Source organism: Mus pahari, chromosome 23 (genome assembly GCF_900095145.1).
Source record: "Mus pahari chromosome 23, PAHARI_EIJ_v1.1, whole genome shotgun sequence".
NCBI classification, from domain to species: Eukaryota; Metazoa; Chordata; class Mammalia; order Rodentia; family Muridae; genus Mus; species Mus pahari.
This window is the reverse complement of record NC_034612.1, coordinates 12,705,138-12,724,034: the sequence shown is the minus strand read 5'-3', so window position 1 is coordinate 12,724,034 and position 18,897 is coordinate 12,705,138. Positions and strand designations below refer to the sequence as shown.

The window sequence follows — 18,897 nt, the reverse complement described above, 5'->3', positions numbered from 1 at the left end:
TAGACCAGGCTGGTCTCGAACTCAGAAATCTGCCTGCCTCTGCCTCCCAAGTGCTGGGATTAAAGGCGTGCGCCACCGCGCCCGGCTGTACCACACCTTTTTTATTTATACCGTTAAATTTGATGGGTTTCTGTAGTTGAGAAAACTTGCGGAGAATTCCTCCATTGCCATGGTTGGTAGTCCCCATCACATTCATGGGGCTCTCCTTCCCCCATCTGTTTTTGTTAGTATCATTGCAGGGGCTAAAATCTCAAACACTACCAGCAGAAGAGAAGTTAGCATCACTGGCCTAAGTATGCTAAGTATAAGACCATAAGGAGTGGTGAGGACTGGAGCTAACTGGAGCGAGATCCCATGAGTGGAGCCATGTAGGTATGAGACCTGAGTATTATCGCAGGATATTTGAACATAAGAACCCAGAGATTGTGTTATTTCCTGGAAAGTTGTGGTGTGGCTGAGAACAGTCTAGGCCTAGAGAAGATTGTACAGGGTCCAGAAGCTTCCAGGCCTAGGCCTAGGTTAGCAGACGGAGACAATGGCCTTAGAGACAATATTTACATCAGGTGTATAAAAGTTACTTTTATAGGGTGGAGTGAAGAGGTCTGTGATAAACTGCTTTTGCATGGAAATAAAGTCTATGTTTGGGAGATTTTCCAGGTTTTTAAAACCTGGGTTTTTATGCTAGCTCTTCCCATTTAAATGTTAGCAGCTAATGTAGATTATTAGAATGGGAAGTCTCACAGAATGCAGGCTCAGAGTACATTTGCCCAGTGAGCTACAGTCTGTAGCCTGGCAGAGTCCTCATCTCACAGAGCAAGGCTTCTGGCTAGCACATCACATGCGTCTCTTTATCCAGGGCTCCTATGGTGTTGTCAAGCTGGCCTACAATGAAAATGACAATACTTACTACGTGAGTATCCCCATACCATCTAAAGAAAAGCCTCTTTCCCAGCACTCAGTTCCCAGCACTCAACTCCCAGCACTCAGCTCCCAGCACTTAACTCCTGGCACTCAGCTCTAGCACTCAGTTCCCAGCACTCAACTCCCAGCACTCAGCTCCCAGCACTTAACTCCCAGGACTCAGCTCTAGCACTCAGCTTCCAGCATTCAGCTCTAGCACTCAGTTCCCAGAAGTCAGCTCCCAGTACTCAGTTTCCAGCATTCAGCTCTTGCACTTAGCTCCCAGCACTCAGCTCCTAGCATTCAACTCTTAGCACTCAGCTCCCAGCACTGAGCTCCTAGCATTCAGCTCCTAGCACTCACTCTAGCACTCAGATCTAGCACTCAGCTCCCAGCACTCAGCTCCAATCAAGGTTTGGGTATTTGTTCTCCCATCCTACTCTTAGATCATTTTAGAGGAAGCAATGCTCCCATTTTACAGATGGCCTAGCATCTTTCATATACTTGCTCTGAGCTGCCTTTCCTGCCTCTTCCACAGTCCCCAAACAAGGCAATAGGTGGCCATAGTGCCCTTATAGCTGAGGCTCCAGAGTCAGTGCAGTTTAGGTTCAAACCTTTCTCGTGTACTAACAGTGTGACTTTGGGCAAGCAGCCATCATATACCCTTCCTTGGTCTGTTGCTCCGGCTCTGGCTCGCTGACTGGCCCAGTGGCACGAGTCCTGAGCTCAGTGCTTCCCAGCTGGGTCTGCTGACAGGGAACCTCGGGAATACTCCAGGGTTGGCACTGGCACAACTCCAGGCGTCTCGTTTTCACATAGCCCAGTAGCAGATGCTCCTGCTGGCGACATGAGGCTCCCACTACCTTGCCCTGAGGTGCTGAGGGGCTGGGAGCTCAGTGCGAGGCTCAGAGAGCAGATAACCTGCATCTCCCTGCCTTCCACCTTTAACCAGACTGGGGCGGGGGTGGGGGTGTCTGTTCTTCTGCAGGCAATGAAAGTGCTGTCCAAAAAGAAGCTGATCCGACAGGCTGGCTTCCCACGTGAGTGTTGTGCACCTTTGTTCTAAGGTGTGGGGACTGAGCCAGGTGTGTGTGATGTCCAGCAGAGGGACTCTGGGGAAGACACAGCCTCCACACAGGGCTTCCCCTGAGAGCAGTGCTCAGTTGCTTGCTATGGGTCCTAATTTGTTTTTTCTTTAAAAGCTGAGTTCGAGGGCTCGAGAGATGGCTCAGCAGTAAAGGCACTTGTGCCAAGACTCACGACCTGAGTTTGACCCCTAGGCCCCAGGACAAGAGTAGGAGGACATAACCCACTCCTACAAGTTGCCCTCTGACCTTCCCATGCCAGAATAAAGAAAGAATCAAAAAGCTGAATGTGGAGTTGCCAGTGTCTTTGTTTCTTTTCCTGGTGTCCTGATCAAAGACTGACAAAACCAATTTAAGGATGAAATCTTTTACTTTGTCTCCTCTTTGGGGCTTCAGAGACTTGCCGCAGCTGGTTACATTGTATCCCTAGTCAGGAAGCAGAAAGGAATAAGTGCTCCTGTTTAGCACCTTTCTCTGCTTATGGACTCCAGGATTCTCACCTAGGGAATGGTGCCACCCACAATGGGCAAATTTTCCCACCTCTATTAGTGCACCAAAGGGAATCCTCCAGAGGCCATCCCTCAGGTGATTATAGATTTTTTCTAGTATCTCTAGTATCCAAGGGAATGAAAAACACACAAAGCTTATCAGTGCATGTGGCTAGCAACACTATTCACAATATCTGTCATGGGGGAACAACTCTAGTGGCTTAATGAGTAAGTAAAATGTGTATGCATATGGTGGATTAATATGCAGCCATCCAAGGGTAATACTTTTTGCTATGTGGAAGCATGCTAAGTGAAAGAGGCCAGGCACAAAATGTCACTCACTGTATAATGCCATTTATATAAGAAGATCAGCAGGAGGAAGAATCAGAATTTTGGAAAGAGCAACAAAATGTTCTGCAGTCACCTGGTGGTGATGGTACCTAAAAATTAACAAGATAATCAGCGTGCATAGAACACAAAAGCCTGTCACCCCAGTGCTCAGATGTGGAGGGAGGAGAGTCAGGAATACAAGGCTCGCCACCTAAGACCACCCTCTTGCCTAAAACCACACACATGAAGTGGAAGAATAATTTAAAGAAATGAGCCACTAAAACACATTTAAAATGTTGATTTTTTAAAAAAAAAAATATTTAAATCTTGGGCCTGGCATGGTGGTGCACTTCTTTAATCTCAGCACTTGGCAGGCAGAAGCAGGGGGTGTCTGGGAGTTCAAGGCCAGCTTGATCTACATAGTAATCTCCAGGTTGGCAACACTTGCCTCAAAAGTAAGATAGTAACGGGGCAGGGGAGATAGCTCAGTGGATCAAGTGCAGGGCTTGTAAGTGTGAAGATGGAGTTTGGATTCTCCAAGCTCACAGTGATTCACTGTTGCTGGAACACATAAAGCCGGGCTGCAGGTGGTTGTGGCAGCCACTTATAATCCCAGCCACCACACAGCTGGTCCTCACTTTTGTTTTTGAGGCCAACCAATCCGGGCTAGCCTCAGACCTCTGGATCCTCCTGACAGATGGCAGGTGTGCTCCTCCCATCTCCCAAGGTCACTTCCCGAGCCAAGGATGGCTTACGTCAGCTCCTTTCCTTGCACACCCTTTTCAGCAGCAGCAGCTGCCCATCTTCCTTGCCCAGGCTTGGCCACAGCTGCATTCTGTCCTGCCAATACTGACATCCTCGCACAGGATGTGTGATGTCACGGTTTTGACGGTTGGTCTTCACGTTCCCACAACATTTCGATGGAGTAACAAACGCTCCTTCCTGGCACAGCCAGCTCGTGTTTTTTTTCTCTCATTGACGTCTTTTTGTTTCCTCTCATTGGCTTTTTGGTGCACCGGTACCATTTCTGTGCATGGAGGAGAGGGATAATGATGTTCGTGTCTATTTTATCCAGTGGGGAATCTGAGCCCCAAAGGGAAGTGACTGATACACACCAGGTCTCCTTTGATTTGTTTTGGTTCGCCGTGTGTAGTTTTTCTTTTCCTTTTTAAACAGCATCTCATTATGTATCTCAGACTGTCCTTCTACTTACATTGTAGTCAAGGAAGGTCCTTGAACTTCTAATCTTCCTGCCTCTACCTCCCAAGTACCAAGTGTTTAGGGGTACATCATCACACCCTCTTTTATGCAGTGCTGGGATCCATCCCGGGACATTCTGCATGCTAGGCAAGCACTCTACCTGCTGAGCTACACCCAACCACTTCCCTGGGATGTTGAGGGAGCTGAACTGGACCAGTATCCTCAGTGGAGCTGCTGTCACTTTGGGTTGGGCATGTGACAGGAAAAAGAGGATTTACAGTATGAACAAGAGGCCTGGGGACTCCCGCCTCCCTGACTTCCAGTAGCAGGGGGATTGTCAAGAGAAGGCAGACTGAGGCTCCCGGAAGTCCTTTGCCCTTCAGTTGTCCCATCAGCAGATGCCCTCAGTGGTAGAAGACCTCTACCCTAATTCCTTGTGTTTCCTGCAGGTCGCCCCCCACCCCGAGGAGCTCGCCCAGCCCCAGGGGGCTGCATCCAGCCCAGGGGCCCCATCGAGCAGGTGTACCAGGAGATTGCCATCCTCAAGAAGCTGGACCATCCCAACGTGGTGAAGCTGGTAGAGGTGAGGAGGGAGGGGAAGCGGGGGTGGGGGGGGCTGATGATCTAGCCCCGGCTTTGGTAAGAACTAGACCCTTCATTGCTAGAATTCCTTCAGTCAAGTCGCAGTAGACCATTGTCTCAAGGCTGAGGAACTTGCTGCCTTACGTACTGTCGCTTCCTCAAGACTGCCTTTCGCCCCCATTTTACAGATGCAAAAGTTGAGGCCAAGAACTCCGAGGCTTGCCCTTTACGTTTTCTCTTTGAAGTTGGTGGTTTTTCTACCAAACATGCTGATAGTTGGAGCACAGAATTAGCTGCCCATACAAATAAGTGAAGTTCTATGAGGTAACTCAGTGGGCAGAGGCAATTGGTTCTCGATAATATAAGCCCAATAATCCGAGTTTGATCCTTAGAACCCACATAAAGGCATAGTGCATACAAACCCACAAGATACCAATAACAACAACTTAAAAACCCCAAACAGTAGTGCAGGGTACAGTCATACACACATTTAATCCCAGCACTCCCAAGGCAGAGGGAGTCTCGGAGCTCTGTGACTCGGAGGTCGGCCTAGTAGATATAATGGATTCCAGGCCAGCCGGGCCTACAGAGCAAGAGCTTGCCTCAGAAATGAACAAGTCAGTATGGAAGCATGCCTGTGTTCCAGTGAACCCTCGTTTATAAACACCGGAGGAGCTGGGTTCATTCCGCACTATATTTAGCCAGCCTATCAGCTATATCAGTTCTCATGTTTTGTTTTGTCTTGTTGTTCTGTCTCAAGATGACTTGCTGTGCTTTTAAACATTCTGGAAAACTTCGAGTTAGCTTTTAGTCATTGTAAATACTGAGAAAAACAACTTAATACAAAGAAAGATTGAACTCCGCCCAAGGCTGTTTGCAGATGGTGTTCAGCTGGTCTCATTGTGTCGAATCTGGGGCTAAGCAGGCACGAGGTAGCCCCAAAGGGGGTGGGGACGAGGGTGGGGTGTTGGAGGTAGGGGCAGTGCCTGCTGCCTGCCTGCGAATGTGTGTCAGGGGGAAGTTACCGCTAAGGCGCGTGCCTTTTGAATTTATGAAGTTGTGCCTCTACCCTGGACTAACGAACAGAATGCCAGCTGGGGACTGGGCCTTCCACACAGGAACCTGTAGGGATGTAGGGAACGCATCGTTTCTAACCTCAACAGAGCTCACCCCGCTGCTGCCGCTCACATAAGTCACATTTATTCCTGTGCATCCCATTAAACTCTAAACCAGTGCTAGTCACACCTGTCTTCTGTCTCGAGATGGAGAGAAGAGATTCAAAAGGACAGGATCAGCCTGGGTTCCCCAACAGTCCTGTCTCAAACAAGCAAACCCCCAAATCAAAACCACAAATGGACAGAATTTTAAAGTCTTTGTTAATTAATTGAAAGACAGTAACTCTGTTATACATGACTAAGTGATATATATGTGTGTGTGTGTGTGTGTGTGTGTGTGTGCGCGCGCGCGCGCGCGCGCGCACATGCATGCACATACTTACGGAGAACAGTAGTCAGTCTTGGGTGTCATTCCACAGGAAGCACTCTCCTTTTTTTGAGACAGAGTCTCTTACTTGGGATTGTAAGTGTGCCCTATGCCACCATGCTCCACTTTTTAAAAGGTATTTATTATTGATCTTTAGTCACGTCTGTATGATGGGGTGCACTCATGCTGATGCCGGAGACGTCAGATCCCCTAGAATAGGTGGTTGTGAGCTGTGTGACGTGGATGCTGGGATTTGAGCTCCAGTGTGTGCTCCCCCCTCCCCCACTGTGGAGGTGGGGTTTCCTTGAGTAGCCCTGGTTGTCCTGGAACTCACTCTGTAAACCAGGTTGGCCTCCAACTCACAGAGACCTGCCTGCCTCTGCCTCCTCCCCCCCCCCCCCCGAGCTGGGATTAGAGGCGTGTACCACCACTGCCCGGCTCGGGTATATGCTCTTCACCCCTGAGCCATCTCTCTAGCCCTTACCAAGTCCTTTACATGGACTCTGGNTTGTGAGCTGTGTGACGTGGATGCTGGGATTTGAGCTCCAGTGTGTGCTCCCCCCTCCCCCACTGTGGAGGTGGGGTTTCCTTGAGTAGCCCTGGCTGTCCTGGAATTTGCTCTGTAGACCAGACTGGCTTCAAATTCAGAGATCCACCTACCCCCCCCCCCGAGTGCTGGGATTAGAGGCGTGTACCACCACTGCCCGGCTCGGGTATATGCTCTTCACCCCTGAGCCATCTCTCTAGCCCTTACCAAGTCCTTTACATGGACTCTGGGCACACTTTACCCTTCACTGAGTTGGCTATCCCTAGGCAGGGAAAAGAAAAAGAAAGGATGTATTTTTATACATTGTAGCTGTTGCTGCTATTGTTGTTCTTTGTTAATGTTGACTTATTAAAAGGCATCTAGGTTTTCTCTCTGCTTTGGCCTTTAGTCTATGGTGACACTGGTCACATTGTCTTGTGCCTTCTGGACAGTGGATCCCAGTAGAGGAGGAGAGTAAGAAATGGCGGACTTGAAAAACCAAAAAAAAAAAAAAAAAAGAAAAGAAAAGAAATGCAGGTGGTAGCCAGACATGGTGGCGCACACCTTTAATCCCAGCACTCGGGAGGCAGAGGCAGGTGGATTTCTGAGTTCGAGGCCTACAAAGTGAGTTCCAGGACAGCCAGGGCTATACAGAAAAACCCTGTCTCGAAAAACAAACAAACAAACAAAAACAAACAACAAAAAAGAAAGGCTGGTGTTGTCATAGTCTAAAAGTGAAAATAGTTTTCATCTGATAGACCTCTGGAGGGTGACTTGTGGATTCCACTGGAGGTTCAGATCCAATCTGGGGCACCTCTGGTCAAGATTGTCAGGTTGTCACCTGGTGAAGGACCGTGTTGACTGTGCGAATGGGGCAGGGAAGACTTTGTGGCAAACATAATCTTTGAAGTGGCCTTAGCTATTTCCTGGTTGGCAGGCACAACAGAGGACATTGCAGAAGGAGGAGCCACATGTGTGAGGTTCCCAAGCCGCTATGGAGAACATAGCCTTCCCTTTGGAGGATGGGAGGCCCAATAGGGCCATTCCTTGCCTGGAGGCCCGTGGCCACGGAACTCTATATGGGTCCTGGGTCTAACTTGTCCTCACAGGAGGGCTCAAAGTTCCAGATGGAATGCCCACGTATGCCTGCAGTCCTAAGCAACCCGGGGTGGCTGGGGAAGGTGGGTGAGGTGGAAGATACAAACGGCCTAGTCTAGCTGGGGGGTCCTGCCCATGTCCCTCTCCCCAAAAGACAGGGAGTAGCATTAAGCAGTTACCTTTTCCTGATCTCAGTCCCCCATTGCTGGAGTTGGCCATCTTAGCAGAAGCCCTGGGGAGCATGGTCTGAGGTGGCACTGAGCCCTAGTGGGATCTCTTTTGTCCCCAGTAGCCTGTGCATCTGACTCCAGTCAGCAAGACCACACAACCATTCTGTTAATATATCAGTGTTTCAGGGCTGGAGAGATGGCTCAGCGGTTAAGAGCACTGACTGCTCTTCCGAAGGTCCTGAGTTCAAACCCCAGCAACCACATGGTGGCTCACAACCATCTGTAATGAGATCTGACGCCCTCTTCTGGTGTGTCTGAAGACAGCTACAGTGTATTTAGATATAATAATAAATCTTTAAAAAATATATATCAGTGTTTCTTGGGTATCTATTGTGTGCCCAGACAGTATTGGACATCACCAAGATAGTCAAAGTGGACAAGCTTGAGACCCACCCATTGGAGAGAGGCAGGAGCAGGCATGGCGGCATGTCCTGGTAGGGTTGGGAGGAATGGGTTCAGTTCTTCTTGAGTTCAGGTAGGGTTTAAGTTTTACTCTGAAACCCAGGGCATGTCTCCTAGGAGATGGGCTGGATTGGCATCCCGATGTGGGGTGTTTCCGGGAAGGGTTTAATCTTCCCCCACTGTTCTTCTCTTCAAGGTATTCCAAACACTGAGGACTGGCTTGGGCTTGAGGATAGGTGCACTTGGCCGTCATACTCTGGGAATTTCTGTCTTGATTGGGGAAAAGGGTGGGAAGTGCTCCTTCCTGTGAATGGGAAGTGCTCCTCCTTGAGGGTGGGTAGTGCTCCCCCTGTGAGTGGGAAATGCTCCCCCTGTGAGTGAAGTGCTCCTCCCTGAGAGTGCTAAGTGCTCCCCCTGTGAGTGAAGTGCTCATCTCCTAGGGTGGGAAGTGCTCCCCAATGAGGGGAAGTGTTCCTTCTTGAGGGTGGGAAGTACTCCCCCTGTGAGTGGGAAGTGCTCCTACCTGTGGGTGTGAAGTGCTCCCTCCTATGGGTGGGAAGTACTCCCCCTATGAGTGGAAAGTGCTCCCTCCTGTGGGTGGGAAGTACTCCCTTCTGAGGGTGGGAAGTGCTCCCCCTGTGGGTGCGAAGTGTTCCCCCTGTGAGTGGGAAGTGCTCCCCACTGTGAGCACAGGCCATCACACACTCCTACTTCCTCTTGCTCATAATTGTTCTTTCTCTCCTTGCTCCTGGGTGGCTGTGCCATCAGGTCCTGGATGACCCCAACGAGGACCATCTATACATGGGTAAGACTGCTTCCCTCCATCCACCCTGAAGTAGCTGTGTCTGCTAACACCTAAGTGTGTCTTCTCCTGATAGCTGTAGCCCTGAACCATCAAGGACGGGCTCCTCTTTCCCCGGCCCCGCCATTCCCCGCCGTACCCCACACGTCCGGTTTAAAGCAGGGCATAGGAAGGAGTTCATACTGGGACTTTTAACATCTAGATCTCTTCTGTGTTCATTTGCAGCTCTTTATTGAGCACCTACTGTATACTCAGAGCTGTTCTAGGCACCGAGGATAAGACCTTTACAGCTGCTATCCTAGGCAGGAGAGACAGAGTCGATAAATAAATGAGAATTTAGATATTTTAAGGGTAATTAATTAGGGCGATGTCAGGGACAGTGGACAGACCACCTTACATAGGAGATGAGCGGCTAACAGCTGGATGTCAGAGATGGCCGTGTTAATCTGGGGAAGGGCATCTGGGCAGAGGGAGGAACAGGTAGAAAAGTCCCCCAGGCTTTAAGGACGTAAAAAGTAAAAAGCTCAGTGCTAGAGAAGTAGGGAGAGGGGTCAGGAGTGAGAACGGTGCGTTTGGGAAGCCACGGGGGACAATGGGGCACTCAGAGATATGGATACAATTCCCACACAAAAGCTTAGGTGTGTTGTCAGGGACCCCTTTATAAATGGTGAGGACGTCAGGGACGGTGGCACATACTTTTAATTGCAGCTCTCAGGAGGCAGAGGCCAAGGATTTGTATTTATGATCCCTAGACCAGCCCCCAGGGGCTGCATAGTGAGACCCTGTCTCAAAAGAGAAGGGGAAAAAAATTAAAAATGAGTCAACTTAAAGAAAAACATGAGTGTACTCATATACATAAAATAAATAAATCTTTTTTGTTTGTTTTTTTTTAAAGAGTCACTTTATTTTATATATGGGAGTACATCGGATTCCATTACAGATGGTTGTGAGCCACCATGTGGTGGCTGGGAATTGAACTCAGGACCTCTGAAAGAGTAGTCGGTGCTCTTAACCACTGAGCCATCTCTTCTGCCCTCAAATAAATCTTTTTTTTCTTTTAAAGAAATTTAAGGAAAAACATGAAAAATATAGCTTAAGCCGGGCGTGGTGGCGCACGCCTTTAATCCCAGCACTCGGGAGGCAGAGGCAGGCGGATTTCTGAGTTCGAGGCCAGCCTGGTCTACAAAGTGAGTTCCAGGACAGCCAGGGCTANACAGAGAAACCCTGTCTCGAAAAACCAAAAAAAAAAAAAAAAAAAGAAAAATATAGCTTAATGGTAGTGTGCTTACCTCAAATATACAAGGTCTGAGTCCTGTCCCCAAGCTCCGTGTGTGTGTGTGTGTGTGTGTGTGTGTGTGTGTGTGTGTGTGTAGTGTCTGTGCCTTTGTGTGTCTCTGTGAGAGTACGTATATGTGTCTGTGTTTCTGTGTAGTGTCTGTGTGTCTCTCTGTGTATGAGTGTGATCCATTCCCAGGGCTCAAACCCAGAGTCTAATGTATGCCAATTGATATAGACCAGCACTATATCATTGATCTATATCCCGAGCCTTCCTTTTGGTTTTTGAGAGCTCACTGAGTTGGCTAGGCTAGTCTTAAACTCACTGTATAGCTCCAGCTGGCTTTGAATTTGTAATCCTCCTGCCTTAGCTTCCTAAATAGTGGGAGTTACAGACTTGCAACTTCAGGTACAACTTTTCCTTGGCTATTTTGAATCCTAGAAATAAAATCCATGTAGGGCCCCCGGGACAGCAGAGGTCCTTTTCCTCCTTGGTAGCACTTGGTGACGCTGAGCAGCTTGTATTCAGCAGACTGTGTGTCTCCTCAGCCCTCCCGGGCGGTGGGGTAGTTGAGGAGGAGGGAGATAGAGTCACAGTGTCTCCGTATGACGGCTTCTTCCTTCTCTTCCCCACAGTGTTTGAGTTGGTGAACCAAGGGTGAGTGTTTGTCTCCTGGGCCCAATGCCAGGCATCCTGCACTTGAAAGCTGAGCAAGGGGAGCTGGGCTCTGAGGGAGAGAGCGGGCCAGGGCTAGCTGCATCTGGTTTCCCTTGTTTATACACATGTCCACCTTTCAGGCCTGTGATGGAAGTACCCACCCTCAAGCCACTGTCTGAAGACCAGGCCCGGTTCTACTTCCAGGATCTGATCAAAGGCATCGAGTACTGTAAGCCATGCCCTGGGGAAGGGAGGAGTGCAGGGGGAGTGGGGGGACTGGGAGGGGAGGAGCTGCTCCTTTGGGTTAGTTAGCATCACAGCCAGTGGGTAGAAATGGAAAGTATCTCATTTCCCTGCTGGAGCAAAGCAGGAGGGTGGGGACACAGGACTATGTGGGCTGCAGATGGGGCTGTCTTTTGGCAGTAGAAGACCTTCTCCCTCCTACCGAGACAACTGAAGAACATTGGCGTGATGTGGATAATAGGCTCCTGCATATGACGACCTCAGTGTCTTTCCGTAGGAGCTCTCTACCTTGTTTTAACATTTTCAGCTATTTTTATGATGAAAATAACCTTTTTATTAATACATTGGGATAGGTTGCAGAGACAGTCTGTTTGGGGGGGGGGGGCAGTGTCTTTCATTGGCCTGGAGCTCACAAGCTGGCCGGTCAGTGAGGCCTCGTGATCCGCTCATCTCCCCTTCCCCATCAGTGGGATGATGCGTGCACACCATGCACAGCTGGTTTTGTTTCTTGGTTTTTGGTTTTTTTCCTCCAAATGGGTGCTAGGGACCAAAATCAGATCTCATGCCTGTGAACACTTGATTGAATAAGCCATTTCCCTAGCCCATTGGTGACTTTTGAGAATCCAGCCCGTTCTATGAAGACCAGGCATAGCAAGGGCTCTGTCTTAGGGTTTCTATTCCTGCACAGAATATCCCTACCAAGAAGCAGGTTAGGAAAGGGTTTATTCAGCTTACACTTCCACATTGCTGTTCATCACCAAGAAAGTCAGGACTGGAACTCAAGCAGGTCAGGAAGCAGGAGCTGATACAGAAGCCGTGGAGGGATGTTCCTTACTGGCTTGCTTCCCCTGGCTTGCTCAGCCTGCTCTCTTATAGAACCCAAGACTACCAGCCCAGGGATGGCACCACCCACAAGGGGCCCTCCCCCTCTTGATCACTAATTGAGAAAATGCCTTACAGCTGGATCTCATGGGGGCATTTCCCCAACTGAAGCTCCTTTCTCTGTGATAACTCCAGCCTATGTCAAGTTGACACACAAAACCAGCCAGTACAGGCTCCATTTGCATTATCTTCTCTCCCACCCAGCTGCATGGGATGAGAGATTCTGTTAGCCTCCTGCCACCCCTCATTTGTGAGATAAAGTCTCTCACCAGGGCTTCGATCAGTGGTTCTGTTGGGCTCTTGTTGGCCATTGTGGCTTTTACCCCTGCCTATCACACAGGGTGGTTGTGCCCTTTTTTTTTTTTTTTTTTTTTTTTTTTTTTTTTTTTTTTTTGAGACAGGGTTTTTCTGGGTAACAGCCTTGGCTGTCCTGGAACTCACTATGTAGACCAGGCTGGTCTGTCAGCCTCTGCCTCCCGAGTGCTGGGATTAAAGGTGTGTGCCACCATTGCTTTCCCTGCCCCACCCCCCCTTTCGTTTTGACATTTAATTGGGATAAATGTGAATTATGTAACACAGGGTTTCTCTGTGTAGCCCTGGCTGTCCTGGGATTCACTCTGTAGACCAGGCTGGCCTCGAACTCAGAAACCCACCTGCCTCTGCCTCCCAAGTGCTGGGATTAAAGGCGTGCGCCACCACTGCCTGGCTCCTTTGCTCTTTTTACATCACCAAGCTCTTCATCACTACCCTAGATTTGGTGCTTGGGACGTCCAGACTGTAGTATTGCCTGCTGCTTATATCCACTGAGAAGCTAAGTCCCCTGTTCTGTGTTGTGGTTCACCCTTCACATGAACCCGCTCTGGCTTCGAGTGACTTGCTGGCCATGATGAGTGTCAGCCATTGGTAAAGGAAGTTGTGTTTGGCTATAGGCTGCGACAGGTGGTTAAAAATTGCTATAGATGGTTGGTATGTTGAGAATCATGTAAAGGTCCTTAAACATACTTTCTCCTTCTCTTTCACAGTGTGTTTGGGGAGGGCACTTGGGGCTTGTCACATGAGGCATCAGGGACATGCTGGGCTGCATGGCCAAGTGGGGATTTTCATGGGGTTTCCCTGTCCCCTCTTCTCCCTTGGTATCTTCTGTATCTAGTACACTATCAGAAGATCATCCACCGGGACATCAAGCCTTCCAACCTCCTGGTGGGGGAAGACGGGCACATCAAGATAGCCGACTTCGGTGTAAGCAATGAGTTCAAGGGCAGCGATGCCTTGCTGTCTAACACCGTGGGCACACCTGCCTTCATGGCACCCGAGTCACTCTCAGAGACCCGGAAGATCTTCTCTGGAAAGGTAGGTCTGGGTCTGCAGAGTTCTGCCTGTATCAGCATCCTTGGGTTCTGAGTGTAAGAGATATACATTTAGCAAGTCCACTGGGTCATGTCGCCAGTGAACAGGATCAGCCGGACCCAGGAACTCACACAAGGATCGGTGTCTCCCCCTGCACATGGGTCAGGCACCGGTACCTACAGGCTACTTCCCATCAGGTAACCAACTTCAGTAGCTTTTGCTCACTGAACAGCGACAGCAAAGACACTCCAACCGTCCACTATGGCTGGTGGGGAGCTGGGCTTTCATTGGCCATGCCTGTGTGTCGCGTCCTAAGCAGCAGAGATAGGAAGCAGGTTTTGTTCCACCCCAAGAAGGTAGACTAAGAGATGGTGGTTGTGCCGGGGAGATTGGAGACTTGGTTACTGGATCTGCAAAAACAACTGTCCATCACAGTGAGATCTCCTTTTCTTGCAGGCCTTGGATGTTTGGGCCATGGGTGTGACGCTGTACTGCTTTGTCTTTGGCCAGGTAAGAGGGTGGTGTGTCCTATATTCTCTGAGGGCTGTGGGTGGCTGGTTACCTTGCAAGGAGACAGTTCTCATTTGCAAATAACATCTCCACAGCTGAATGAACAGATAAAAAAAAAAAAAGTCTTTGTAATAGACATGTTTCTAGGATGCTCTCATTCGTATGGAAATGGTTGAAAGAAACAGAAGGCTCAACAGAGATTATGGAGATTGTAGATACTTGATGAGTTTAGAGCAAACCCACAACAAATATACCACCTCTGTCTGTTCCTGAGCCCGAGACAGACATCATTAATCAATCACTGAGTTCTTTGCAGCTTTACTTAGTACTGGTTTGATGTGCTTTTCATCAGTGGTGTGCCTTACTACTATTGCCAGGGAAAGAATGGGAATGGGAATCATGGTTTGTAGGGCATTATTGACTTAGGGAGTGGTTTTGGTTTTGTTTAATTGGTTTATCAAGACAGAGTTTCTCTGTGTAGCCCTGGTTGTCCTGGAATTCATTTTGTAGACCAGGCTGGCCTCGAACTCACAGAGATCCTCCTACCTCTGCCTCCCGAGTGCTGGGATTAAAAGCATGCACTACCATGCCTAGCAAGGCATCTCTTTAAACTGTGAACTCTTTTTGTTGTTGTTGTTGTTGTTTTCTGAGACAGGGTTTCTCTGTATAACCCTGGCTGTCCTAGAACTCACTCTGTAGATCAGGCTGGCCTCGAACTCAGAAATCCACCTGCCTCTGCCTCCCGAGTGCTGGGATTAAAGGCATGCACTACCACGCCCGACTCTGAACTCTTTTAACTGTGAGTTCAGTTTGATTTTTGCTCCTTTCTTTTTTGAGCTTGTGTTCCTTCCTGCATAGGGAAGCTTAAGAATTGTGTTTCGGGCTGGAGAGATGGCTCAGCGGTTAAGAGCACTGACTGCTCTTCCGAAGGTCCTGAGTTCAATTCCCAGCAAACACATGGTGGCTCACAACCATTTGTAAATAGATCTGGCGCCCTCTTCTGGAGTGTCTCAAGACACCTGCAGTGTACTTACATATAATAAATAAATAAATCTTAAAAAAAAAAAAAAAAAAAAAAAAGCAAAAGCAGCCTTTAGATGCACATTAGAAGTCTGTTGTGTTTCAGGCCGGGCAGTGGTGGCGCACGCCTTTAATCCCAGCCCTTGGGAAGCAGAGGCAGGCAGATCTTTTGAGTTTGAGGCCAGTCTGCTCCTAAGAGTTTCAGGACTTCTTTTGTTTTGTTTTGATTTTAAAAAGCTACTTTCCCTCAATATTTGTTTGGAAATTTTTTCCTTAGGGCTAGTGAGATGGGCTAGCAGTTAGGCGCACTGGCTGTTCTTGCAGAGGACCTAGGTTGGTTCCCAGGGTCTATATGGCTGCTCACAGTGAGTTGAAACTTGAGTTCCAGGGTTTCTCACTCCCTCTACTGGTCTCCCAGGGCACTGCATGCAAGTGGCACATATTTACATGCATGCGCGCGCGCGCGCGCACACACACACACACACACACACACACACACACACAAAGTATATCTTTACAACAATTTTCAGTTCAACATAAAGTTGAGCAAATTCTGTAGTAAAAACCCAGGTCTTAGTGAGGGTTTCCATTACTATAAAGAGACACCATGACCAAGGCAACTCTTTTTTTTTTTTTTTTTTAAAGAATTCTTTTTTTTTTTTTTACGGCTTTATTTATTTATTATATGTAATTACACACATAGCTGTCTTCAGACACTCCAGAAGAGGGTGTCAGGTCTTGTTACAGATGGTTATGAGCCACCATGTGGTTGCTGGGATTTGAACTCAGGACCTTTGGAAGAGCAGTCGGGTGCTCTTACCCACTGAGCCATCTCACCAGCCCCCAAGGCAACTCTTATAAGAGTAAACATTTAGCTGGGACTGGCTCACAGTTTCAGAGGTTTCGTCCATTATCATCATAGCAGAGTGCAGGAAGGCATGGTGCTGGCAGAGGAGTTCAGAGCCCTGCATCTTGATTTGAAGGCAACCAGGAGAGACTGACCCTTCTGCACTCAGCTGAGCTTCAGAGCCCACGCTCACAGGGATACGCTTCCTCCTCATCGAGGCCACACCCACTCCAGCAAGGCCACGCCCCCTTACAGTTCCACTTCCTATGAGCCAAACATATTCAAACCACTACACCCCATAACCCTGCCACCTGGAATTTTCCATTATGATATAGTATCCATATATCTATCATCATTCCTACCTTCTCTCAGCTGTCAATAGAACCCAGGGCCTTGTGCATACTAAGTACCATTTGTACCGCTGAGCTGCACCCTAGCCCCGAGGGGTTAGACAGAACCAATCTGAATTCTCATTAGTTCAGCATTTACTGTGCCAGGAAGCCCTGAGCTGGTGGAGTTGAGGTTACAGTGGAAAGGAGTTATCAGTGAATGACAGGGTTAGGTGTCCAGCTGGGGATGGTGTGGTTGGCAAGAATGAGGTGGGTCCGCCGGGCGGTGGTGGCACACGCCTTTAATCCCAGCACTTGGGAGGCAGAGGCAGGTGGATTTCTGAGTTCGAGGCCAGCCTGGTCTACAGAGTGAGTTCTAGGACAGCCAGGGCTACACAGAAAAACAAAACAAAACAAAACAAAACAAAACAAAACAAAAAAAAAGAATGAGGTGGGTCCGCTCTGTAGGGGACCGCTCATGGGTAGCTTTGGTCAGACATGACTAGAGAGAACAAGCAGTTGATGGGGAGATCATTCCAGGGAAGACAATGTGAATTGGCTGTGTAGCCACAGAAAGTCTCCTATGGCTCCTGAGCCAGGGCAAAAGCTCATGATCACACACACACACACATACATACATACACACACACACATATACATACACACACCCCCACACACATACACACACCCCCACACACATACATACACACACACACATACTCACACCCACACATCACACACACATTCTCTCATAAACAATGCACATAATCATACATACAAACATACAATAGTCACACATACACATACACACTCATAATCATACACATACACACACACATTCTCTCATACACAATACACATAATCACACATACAAATACACACTCATAGTCACACATACACATACACACTTATAATCATATACACACATGTGCAAGAGTGTGTGCACATATTACTCTCGGCTTCTTAATTGCTCCCTGGGTAGGTAGGTGGGGAAGAGCGTTTGCTTTGGTGTCAGTAGGAAACTGAAGCTTCCATACAAGGCAGGTTAGCCGGGCACGGTTGATAAATACTTGGGACCAGCCTTTATCCTGGTCCTCTATTGATTTGGGGGGCGGGGTGAAGGGGAATGGTTCCTCCCCCTTCCCCAGCCTGGGCCACTGCTGCTTATTTCTCTGCTGTGAACCCTGAGGAATGACACGGGGCACTGGAGGATACATGTGGCCACCACTGAGCACCGCATTCCCCACTCTCTCCGCAGTGCCCTTTCATGGATGAACGAATCATGTGTTTGCACAGTAAGATCAAGAGTCAAGTCCTGGAGTTTCCCGACCAGTGAGTAGTGCCTCCCTGTCGACCGCGTCACCTTCTGATTCCTTAGTGCTCAGGCTTCTTGAGTTTTCTGTGACCTACCTGTGACTGTCGTCATCCCCAGGCCCGATATAGCCGAAGACTTGAAAGATCTGATCACCCGGATGTTGGACAAGAATCCAGAGTCCAGGATTGTGGTGCCTGAAATCAAGGTATGTGGCTGCCGCTGGCTGAGAAGGCGAGTTCTCGAAACCCGCGTCCTGTGCTTGGAAACGTTTGGCTCAGTCCTCTCCTGCATCACCGCCCTCCACGTCCCGGAGCTTCTGGTTCCCTGGGAAGAGCGTTGGCTGGTTCCATCTGCTGTGATGGGGGAACGGGACCTGGGACCCATCAGCTGGGCTGCCTGTGCTTTTGCTCCCATTGGCTTGTGCTGATGGGGTCCGTCCCTCCCAAGAGTGGTCTTGGGGCCCCCTGTGTGCTCTATGCTCTGGGCAGCTGAACCTCAAGTCCTTTCGTGTCCCTGTTGAAGATGTGGGCCGGCCCCCCGAGGAACTGCAGAGTCCGGGGAAGTTAGTGGGCAGGTCAACCTCTCCCTGCTGACTTCTGCCCTGGAGTGGAAAGTACTAACAGCAGAGACCTTGCCCACCAACCTGCACACCCCTGTCGATGCCAAGTACACACATCTGGCCCTTTAAAAACAAAAACAAACAAACAAACAAACAAAACCTCAAGATGGGTCTTGGGATGTCACTCAGTTGATAGAACAGTTGGCTGGCATGCGTGAAGCCCAGGGCTCTCTCTAATACTGGATAAACTGGGCATTGTAATGAATGCATGCCTATAATCACAGAGCCTGGGGGGTGGGGGTGGAGGTAGAATCAGAAGTTTAAGGTTGTCCTTGGCTACATAGTGAGTCAGGGGCCACTCTGAGATGTGTGAGACCGTGTCTTTAAAGATTTATTTTATGTATATGAGAATACACTGTAGCTGTACAGATGGTTGTGAGCCTTCATGTGGTCGTTGGGAATTGAATTTAGGACCTCTGCTCTGCTCGCTCCGGTCAACCCTGTTACCTCAGTCCCTGCTCGCTCCAGCTCAAAGATTTATTTATTATATGTAAGTACACTGTAGCTGTCTTCAGACACACCAGAAGGGGTGTCAGATCTCATTACAGGTGGTTGTGAGCCACCATGTGGTTGCTGGGATTTGAACTCAGGACCTTCAGAAGAGCAGTCAGTGCTCTTACCCGCTGAGCCATCTCTCCAGCCCAAGATTGTGTCTTTAAAAAGAATGAAATCGCTGGGTGCGGTGGCGCATACCTTTAATCCCAGCTCTCGGGAGGCAGAGGCAGGC

General features: G+C 48.9%; 1 protein-coding gene across 3 annotated transcripts in view; it reads left to right on the top strand.

Moving 5' to 3' along the window:
- Camkk2 (calcium/calmodulin dependent protein kinase kinase 2) overlaps positions 1 to 18,897 on the top strand; it is a 53,636-nt gene that overhangs the window by 23,190 nt on the left and 11,549 nt on the right. For all 3 annotated transcript variants that reach the window (XM_021222502.2, XM_029533589.1, XM_021222499.2), the window contains exons 4-13: positions 857 to 910; positions 1,889 to 1,940; positions 4,453 to 4,586; positions 9,092 to 9,128; positions 11,037 to 11,058; positions 11,199 to 11,287; positions 13,334 to 13,533; positions 13,987 to 14,040; positions 17,495 to 17,568; positions 17,669 to 17,756. In XM_021222502.2, coding sequence (XP_021078161.1) covers positions 857 to 910; positions 1,889 to 1,940; positions 4,453 to 4,586; positions 9,092 to 9,128; positions 11,037 to 11,058; positions 11,199 to 11,287; positions 13,334 to 13,533; positions 13,987 to 14,040; positions 17,495 to 17,568; positions 17,669 to 17,756 — 804 coding nt within the window. The remainder of the gene's footprint in view (positions 1 to 856; positions 911 to 1,888; positions 1,941 to 4,452; positions 4,587 to 9,091; positions 9,129 to 11,036; positions 11,059 to 11,198; positions 11,288 to 13,333; positions 13,534 to 13,986; positions 14,041 to 17,494; positions 17,569 to 17,668; positions 17,757 to 18,897) is intronic.